The sequence below is a fragment of the Amphiura filiformis genome, chromosome 16 (genome assembly GCF_039555335.1).
Source record: "Amphiura filiformis chromosome 16, Afil_fr2py, whole genome shotgun sequence".
Lineage (NCBI taxonomy): Eukaryota > Metazoa > Echinodermata > Ophiuroidea > Amphilepidida > Amphiuridae > Amphiura > Amphiura filiformis.
The window spans coordinates 6631911-6642143 of NC_092643.1; the positions used below are offsets into that span (position 1 = coordinate 6631911).

The window sequence follows — 10233 nt, forward strand, 5'->3', positions numbered from 1 at the left end:
AACGAGGACCTACATATGGATACACACCGTAAAATGAGGACACACCTCCAAACGAGGACGTCCTCGGTTTGAAACTATGCCCAGGATGACGTAAATGATGCAAATATGCATATAAGATAGCATATAAGATAGGTCCCCCATAGCGGGTATTGGACGGGTCTCAGTTGGATAGTAAGTTGTCTGGTGTGTTTGCGTGAGGTCCACGGTGTGTCGATTAAAAACGGGTGTGTAAGTCCTCGGTTAGATCCTACTAAAGTTGAGGTCCTCGTTTGAACGTATTTACAAACAGGGGGGTGTGTGTGGGGTGTGTTTGGTGGGTGTGGGGAGGGGTGTTTTCACGTTTGTGTATAGGGTTCGCATACCTCAGGCGTTTTTAGGCGAGAGAAGTCAGGCGTTAGGTAATACTTAATACCCTGAGCTGAGCCAGGCAGAGTTGCACCACGAATGAGAAGAATTGTAATCACTATGTACGGCAAGGTAGCTGTCACCCAAACAACCTGCAGTTGTCATAAATACGAAAAGGAAAATAAACATATAGGCTATCCATTGCACCAGTTCTAAAGCATTTCATGCCATATTCGTGCACAAATTATACATGAATTACGTGAACCAAGACATATACAGGCTGTATAAAAATGATCAGTTTCCAGTGGCTGTGGCTGGTATATTAAAATGCAGTATAGGATCCACATAATTTGTTGATGAATGTCATAAACAGTCATATTACAATAAAGTATGGTCATTTCAAGGAAACCATAGGGTTCTTTGGGAAGAAGCAGGCTCTTCATTTACCATCATTTTGATACAGCTGTACAATTGTGCTTAGTCACTATACATTGCAACTTTTGTCTGCAATTACGTTATTTTTAGAAAGCACTTTCTTAAATAAACTTCTCAAAATACAGAGTAGCGCGCTTTTTTAAAATCAACATTGCGTTATCGTCCTATATACAAATAGATTGTTGAGTGTCTGTCTGTCTTGATCATACGTTTCTCTGAATTCTCTCTGATTTGTTCTTGCTCTGACTCCATCCTCTTCCTCTCTGTCTCTCTCTCCCTCCTCTCTCTTCCCTTCCTCTCTCGTTATCGCTCTTTCCCTTTTTCTCTCTCCCTCGCTATTTATATCATCTGATTTCTTTACGTCACGGTAGTCAAACATCAATATGTACGGCTCTGATGTACGTCTGTACATATTCCTTTGGATCTTATGTATATTTCATATTATCTAATCACTAGCGATAAACGATGAAAATGGACCAATGAGATACACCGTTGTTTCTTGTGACGGACAGTACGAAACAGTTTATTGGCCAAAACTAAACCCTTGTTCGGTTGCTGCTTTAAAAGCTTTAACGGTGTAGCTTCAATTTCTCCGCGAAAAGATCCATTTCATTGACGCCTCTATAGCCCCTATGTTCTATTTTCTAACTTAGGGCTTCATTGTTGAACCAATGTTTCTGCAATATTCTGATTTTTTTACTTCACATAGTGCAGTTTCGTCCAAATTCACCGTGACCTTTCCAGCCATAAACCCGCTCATTGAAGATTAAACCGATATATGCAGTACTAAACCATTATATAGTAATCTATTGTCCAATGCAAATTTTTTATATTACCACCTGATAATATTTATCCAATGAGCGACCGAATTGTCCGCTACGGACGACTAATCCAATCAATAATGACGCTATTGACATGTACGAGCGGAGCTCCACTGACCGAGTTTTGGGGTATTTTTTACTGAAAGGCAGCTGTTTGCTGTCATTTACTCATCAAGGCGGACCACCGTTATTATAAGGACTATGCCAATTATTTAAAGATTGACATGTAGAGAATAAGCCATACTTGATTGACAGAAAGTACTAAATTTGTACCTATGACGGTTTAATGACACCAATCTTCCAAATATGACCAAACCAGGGTTGCCCGGTGAAGCAAAATGTGCATTGGAATAACACGGCGAGTTTGGATAGAGGGTAGGATTTCTTTTTAATAAAGACGTATGTTCCCCCGTTATTAAAGCTTGTACCGGGTTGAAGATTCAGATATTTGGAAAAGAATAAGTAATTGAAACATAGAGCAAGTACTAAAATCAAAGCTTTTATACTTTTTGATATATGATGATAACTAGTTCATCCCATATAGCTACAACACAGCGCTACCAGTAGGGTTCAATTGCCTATTGTGAGTGCCCCTGTGTTGTGTGCATACATGTAGTTAACAGTAACTGCATGATGAATGATTTAATTATTAAACTCTTCTGTTTGCTACTGTTAATGCCTCTTTTGTATTCCATTATTTGTTATAAGCGTATGATATGTGAATTTATTACTAATTGCATATATTTTGTAAAATATTTCAAACATTTTTACTATATCAGTCGCAATTCAGCCTCTAACAGGGCCCTTAGCTCATAAATTCAATTCATACTTCAATTAATCGCAAATGAGAAGCGATTGATACTGACCAATGATAATGTTTCGGTATTTCAGTAATATACGAATCGCCCCATTGTCAAAATAACAAGCGATTGACCATATAAAAATAAATCAGTGTATAAATATTCCCACCTTGCCTGACGTTTTAACTCCTTTCCATATTGCAAAATATACCACCAGCAGAACAGCCATAAAACAAAGAAGAAGTTCCCACTTTATTCCACCTATGTCATCTATACCAGTACTGTTATGAATCCCCAATACACCGCGACTGTCATAAGAATAAAATTAATATCAACAAATGTTATAGCATTGTTTTGGGATGGTCGATTGAAATGTTTAGAACTAATACTACTACTACTAATAATAATAATAATACTAATAATACTAAAAATAATAATAATAATAATAATAATAATAATAATAATAATAATAATAATAATAATAATAATAATAATAATAATAATAATAATAATAATAACAATAATAATACTAATAATAACAATAATAATGATAATAATAATAACTGGCGCGCAGTACATAAATAAATTAATTAATAAACATGACAAAAGGAACGGAGTCAATCCAAAAATACATTCCAATCTATTTTTCAATCTGTTTGGATTGATTCTTATCAACAACTACTAAAAGATTTTTTAAATCGGTCAATTCAAAAGAACATTATTTAAGTTTTATGTTGAAGATATGTCTATTTCCAGGACTCTATTGCCAGAAACTTACAAAGACACAGTGACACTGCTAAGTTTTTTTCCCCTGAGTTATTGGGAAATGCTAAAAAAAAGTTAAAATTTGAAACTTATCACCCGGCTAGAGCAGTTATTTTGAGATAAAAGATGCAAGGTTGATTTCACAGATTCCTTTAATTTGAATTGCAAATGCTCTATAGTAGTTATATTTTAAGTCAATTAAAATACGCTTGGGTAATTCAAGGAAACTAAAATTGCGAATTTCGTCCCATTTCCCTTAGACTCTTTAGGGAAAGGGGGAATGTGGGACGTGTATGCACATGTATAGGGAGGAATAAAGAGACGGAAGAAAGCATATATGAATTCTATAATGTCAATTTAAGATTCGTGTATCGCATTTGCATGCAAAAGTCGCATTAGCCATGTTAACCTATATTTTTTTGTACATTATTTCGGAATCCTGATCAAATATAGTAAATCAAACATATATATCCTAAGTTCTGCTCTTTGTAGCATGAATAGGCTTATATACGTGTTTGCACAATATAATTATTTTACAGTAACTTTCTGTAAAATAAAGGAAAATTACAGTATCTGAGAGCACATCAGACACAACATTGCATTCTGAATACGAGGAATGTCCTTCTGAATCTGATATCAAATAATATAATACAAATTTTATGACAAAGTATTAAAAAATTATATTTTTAAACATTTAACAGTCTGTAAACGTTATCAATCCAGTGATATGTACTTGTAGCTGGGATGAAAATTCGTCCATCATATGAAAATTTTGCCCTTTCTTATTGAATACCTTTCCCCCAAAAAAATACCAAACATTTTTAGGTGTTTGGGGTCAATTGTATATCTTCAATACGAAAGGTCACAATTTCCATATGATGGACGGCTTTTCCGTATAATTTTATAAAGATCTTGCCTCATATCATGTACTTGACAAGTAGACATTGTGGTTTATATAAATAATAGGGAATCATTTTATTCCAAATATGTGCATAGAAATGGATAGGGTTTTCCCCTATACACTTTTAGCAGCGTATCTCAGCTCATCCGCCTTCTAGTCGTGTAATAGAATACATAGTTTTGAAATGCCATAACTATCGATCTTATGCATCCATCATGTTCATTCACCTTATTTTCCCCCGCCATTTTCCCGCCATTTTCACCAGACAGCGTAAAAATGAGCTATAATTTTCGAGTTGCGTAAGCATTTACATAGGATTAATGAGATTTGTTAAAAAGCACTATAGGGCATAGGCACAAAATATGCTGTACCACGTGTTAGTAATTTGTGATTTATGAAGACAATTAATTGTCCTTAAAAAGGAAATGCTTAAAAAACACTATGGATTACAATGGCCTCATCCCAATGACATAGTTCAATAAAATAACCTCAATTAAATAATCATAGTGCAAAGTTTGACCTCAAGTTGCAGAGTATGAGTTTTTGTACCCAAATTTTCCCAAGGTCATTCAATAACTGTACAAAAGTATTGGGGTTAGAGAACTGTGCCCTGATAAATGAGCATGTTGTGGATCCTATATAGTGAAACATACCATAAAGATTCGCACAGGGGCTCCTTTAGTCCTTTGCCTTAGGGTACCGTAAATTTCGCGGATAAATTGAGAGCTCCATCTTCTGAAAATCTCAACAAGACTTTGGGTCCTTTATTTGCTGATGGGATTTAAAGGGAGGTAGTTTGTGCCTAAAATTTCAGTTATGCCAAGGATTATTTGCCACTAGACGAATCTTTACAGTTCAAGTTGGGAGAGTTTTGTGTCGTGGTGATGATGGTGGTGGGGAGGGAGAGGCCGGGTGTGGTACGTTGTTAAGCCTACTTATGATAATCAGCAGACCTATTATTTTGTGTCAAATGCAAATATATGAAAAGAAGGAAAAAGGAGGAGGTTAGCTTATTTTTTATCCACGCCTATACCAACAAACTGAACAAAGTAGAAAAACTTACTTGAAAAATTCCTCCGCCGAACTGGAACCGGTTGTTCCGTTAATAGGGATGAGCACGCCGTTGACTTGAAGCCAGGTATCATTAAGCTGACTAGAGTCGTAACAATACGGTGTATTCCATGGGTGGTCACAGCCCGTCCACGGTAATTTAGTCGTAAATGAAGAGAAAAGATAGTATACCGCCCATGCTATCAAGACGTTGTAGTAGAAAGCAACGTACCATGCGATTAACACAACCGTCCAACCTACCCCTGAAATTGAAGAACCCAATAGAGGTTATCCGTGTTCTATGAGCTGCATATCCTATCAGCGACTGCTATAATAATACCTTATTTTCAAAAGAAGTACCTGCATGTGCAACCATGACTGCTTCAAAATAACCCGCCAAAGTCATGCAGGTAACTCCGAGGTCGTGCATTGAATTGGTTTGAATGAGGAATACTCTATCTATACGGAAACTAGCGCCTTTTGTCACACGTGAGTAAAGTGGATAACCTCTATTATTGGATAAAAGCTAAATAGAGTGTTGATAACTATAACAATTATACAGTAGCGTTGTGCCGGGTCTTTCCAACCTTGGCATAGATCATTTAAGATTTCAAGGTCACGTAAGCTTATAGAAAAGTAACAGTGTGCCGCCTAGCATATGCCTAGACCATAAGCTTTGTAGGCCATAAAGCTTGTAAAAAAGGTAGGCCTAATACGCCTACGTATAACATGTATAATGTACTTAACCATCAACAATACCCAAGATACATCCTCCCACACAACCCCACCACACCACACCACAAACACCCCACACTCGACACCATCAATACCCACCAAGATATGAAAATTTGAAAGCGCTATCTTCCCAGCCTTTATCATGTTTATCGTTTTGCTTAAGGGATCTAAAATGAGCGTTTATTGCGTTTCGACAGTATTTTTTGTGGGACATGAGAGCACCTCGGACCTATCGAATTGCATTCTGAATACGAAGCATGTCTTTCTGATATCAAATAATTTTCAATTTTGAAAATCACAATATAATACAAATTTTATGACAAATTATAAAAATTTGATATTTTTCTAAATTTTTGATATATAACAGTCCTTGAAGTAAATTATATAAATCTGATGACATATTCTCAAAGTGTATGTAGCAGGGAGGAAAAGCCGACAGTCAATTGAAAATTTTGACCTTTCATATTGAAGATATGGATTTTTTCCCAAAAAGACCTAATTTTTTTTGGTGTTTTGGGAAAAAATCCATATCTTCAATACGAAAGGTCAAAATGTTCAATTGATCGTCGGCTTATCATCCCACCTACATACACTTTAAGTATAAATCATCAGATTTATAAAGTTTACTTCAAGTACTGTTAAATATCAAAATATCAATTTTAATGATTTGCCATAAAATGTGTATTAAATTGCGAATTTCAAAAATCAAAATTATTTGATATCAGAATGACATTCTTCGTATTCAGAATGCAATTCGATATGTCTGATGTGCTCTGATGTCCCAAAATAAATACTGTCCAAACGTTCATACCCCAGCCCTTAAGATGATGCATATATCTAAATGAATCTTCATAGATCCGAACTATACGTCTCTAAATGTAAAAGAGTGAAAAACTCACTCCCAAAAAGAGTGATTCACTTATAAGACCACTCAAAAAGGAGTTAAATGTGTTTTTAAACTTTAGAACCACTCAAAAGAGTGAAAACCACTCTTTAAGAGTGAATTTTAACTCTTTCAAGGAGTTAAATGAAGGACAACTTTAAAATGTGTTGTCCTTCATTCAACTCCTTGAACGAGTTGAAATTCACTCTTTTAGAGTGGTTTTCACTCTTTTTTGAGTGGTTGTGAAGTTTAAAAAACACATTTCACTCAGTTTTGAGTGGTTTTATAAGTGAATCACTCATTTGGGGAGTGAGTTTTTCACTCTTTACATTTAGAGGCAGTTTTAGATTTTGAAAATAGTGTGAAAATATAGTACTTTACCTTTGAATAACGGACATATCTTCCATAAGCTTATTGTACCTGTCCTGTGGTACTGGCCTAGAGCCATTTCCATGTAAAGCATCGGTATTCCTCCAAATATGAGGAATATCACGTACGGAATAAGAAAAGCACCTGTTCAGAGAAAGTCAGTTTGATAATAATAAATAATTCACAGTTTACCGAATGTAATAAGTACATTTTAAACCGAACGCTGTAACTACATAGGCTATAGAAGCGATTCATTGGTATTATCTCTTTCTCGTAATTGACAGCTGTCTTTCAATTATATTTCAATCTCTTTTTAAACATCCATCTGACCTTTTAAGAAACACATGAGGAGTATAATATTTCAGAAAATTTAAATTTAAGCTTTTTCATTTCATTTCAATTCTGTTTAATATTTAATGGTCGCATTGAATATTTGTGTTTTTGATTAATGTTTTCATCAGGCTTGATGTCGTGTGGACAGCTTGTTTTGCTAGTTTACCTTTTAATCTATTCGTTTATTGTTATTTTGAGTATTTCTTTGTAAGTTAAATGTGTATCTTATATTTGCTGTGGATATTTATATAGATCATAGATGTGTTATTTATATAGATGTGTATTTTTGATGATAACACAATTCTTTATAACGAAAACGATATGGCCATTAAAAATGACGTATAGAATTATATATACTACGCCAAAAAGTATCCTTACACTTGGAAGAAAAATCCTAATTTTAAATCTAAAATATATGTGAACATTTATTTGTTTAATAGGTGCACTATCTAATCCGGCATATTATGACACCCCACTGAATCCAATGTGACTTCAAGAAGCAAAGTTACAAGCATTTGATTAGACAAAGGTCCAGTTTTAAAAGTGACAAACTGTCCTATTCAAAACTCCACGGACTAGACATCTGGTTTCAGAGTGGTGAATATATGCGTGCCTTTAATTTAAAACAAAAGGAACAAAAGAAAACTGAAACAAAAGAACGGACAAATAAAATGAAAGTTATGAAAAGTACAAAGAAGTAAAAACTGAAATAAAAACTGCTATAAGTAAAGCTACATTGAAGAAACTGTGTGGTCTCTTTGTTGCGCTTGTTGGAATCTTTTTGCGCCTTGTATAGACCAGTTTGTCACTTTTAAAACTGGACATTCGTCTATTCAATTGGATTTAATGTGGTGTCATAATGTGTAGGATTAGATAGTGCATTAATTAAAATTTTTAATAAATTTGCCCCAATATTGTTCAGTTTTGAAATTGTGATTATTTTTTTCAAGTGTAAGGATACTTTTTTGGCGTAGTATATAAACTCCTCAACAAAAGTTTGGAAAGTTTTTTCAAGCATCTGTATCTCAAATTATTTGTGTCATATTTATATCGTGTTGCATATCTATGGGTAGCTACATTACTCCCCTTTACAATGACACCCCATTTGAAACAATAACATTTTTCACGGCTGAGTACACGCCTTGTGAATGTAGTGGGGTCTCAAACAGAATTTGCCAAAATGGGGTGTCATTGTAAAGGGGAGTATTGTAGCTATCCATTGATATGCAACACGATATGAATTTGTCACAAATAATTGGAAATACAGATGCTTGAAAAAACTTTCCAAACTTTTGTTGAGGAGTTTATGAGATATAGATACATGTAGGCGAAACGAAAAAATACATTAGACAACGGTCAAAATAAACTGAAACAATATAGCAGCAATAACTGTCAGGAAATATTTCTGTCCATTTTAAGCCGAAATAACAAGATAATGACAAACCCCGCTGGCTATTGTGGCCATTTAACGTGGACATCTAGTGGTGACTTGATGTCTGTTGGCTGATTCCAATAAGGCGTGTGTTGAGACATGTGACATTACAATTTTACAAATATGCCAAAAAGCAGGTTTGAAAAAAAAAGAAAATTAAACCAATTTCATATTATCAGATCGTATACTATAGACATTTTGGAATTTTGCTTTGACAAAACCAAGTGAATTTTTACTCACTACAATATATGGTCAGTCATACCTGATGAGGGCCTCCAATGAGTAGGATGAAATACCATAGTGAGTAAAAATTCACTTGGTTTTGTCAAACAAAAATCCAAAATGTTTATTTGCTGAACAAACAAACCATTGCATCTATTCAACGTACATACTATAGCTTTATACGGAGAAAATAAGTATCAAGGAAACAGTTGAAGAGCGAAAAAAATACAAAACGAAATCAGAACGAGAAATAGAAAAAAGATACATGCATGGAGAGAGGGGCAGACAGAGAGAGAAGAGAGAGAGTGGAAGCTGGGAGAAAGAAGGAATAAAGCGGTCAGAAACAAACAGATAGTCAAACGGATGACGTGACGTGACAACAGACAGACAGACAGACTAAAAAGACAAATCATACCTCCCCCATTTCGGTAGCAAAGATACGGAAATCTCCAGACATTTGCCAAATCTACAGCGAATCCAATAGCAGAAAACAAGAAGTCGGCTTTCTTGTCCCACGTGTCTCTTGTATCGTCTTCATCATTCGCGCTTATTTTCGTATCCAATCCGGTACCATCTGGCTTGGTGGCGTCACTACTGTTCGTAGTACCCCGGATGTCGACATCGTCTATGTCCGCTCCATAATTAACTATACCTCCGCCGATGGTTTCATCGGTTTGTACGTAACTTGAGACGACGGCTAAGGGCACGTTGGTTACATCGGTATCTGTGTCCATTGTACTTTGTTGCGATATCTGTGGGGAAATTTTGGATATTTTGGAGTGTAAGTAAACCGAGGACTTCAAAAACGAAGACCCCAAAACCAAGAACTCCTAAAACGAGGACCCTAAACGAGGACCTGGGATTTTCAATGCTTTTCTATGCATAACATATCAAACAAGCATTTTTTGGTCCACAGTTTTGAACACCGAGGATCACATTTTGAATGTTTTGCTAACCGCGCATAAAGAAGAAAAGACAAAAGCACGTCATTTTCCCTTCAAATTCACACTGCCGATGATAAAATATTTTGATAATGAATATTGTCAATTCCATACGAATTTCAAGCCGTATACATATCAGCACTATTAGGGTATCGGATAGTAACGTTTGCAACGTTTGAAATTTGCGATATAATATATATT

At 35.2% G+C, this 10233-nt stretch overlaps 1 protein-coding gene across 1 annotated transcript in view; it reads right to left on the reverse strand.

The window, feature by feature from the left end:
* LOC140136350 (sodium-dependent noradrenaline transporter-like) overlaps positions 1-9828 on the reverse strand; it is a 42477-nt gene extending 32649 nt beyond the window's left edge. Inside the window, exons 1-5 of the mRNA XM_072158081.1 lie at positions 9507-9828; positions 7117-7248; positions 5131-5380; positions 2571-2709; positions 363-497 (exon numbers count right to left, since the gene is read on the reverse strand). Of these exons, the coding sequence (XP_072014182.1) occupies positions 363-497; positions 2571-2709; positions 5131-5380; positions 7117-7248; positions 9507-9825 (975 nt within the window). The 5' untranslated portion in view covers positions 9826-9828. The remainder of the gene's footprint in view (positions 1-362; positions 498-2570; positions 2710-5130; positions 5381-7116; positions 7249-9506) is intronic.
* Between the last annotated feature and the right edge of the window lie 405 nt (positions 9829-10233).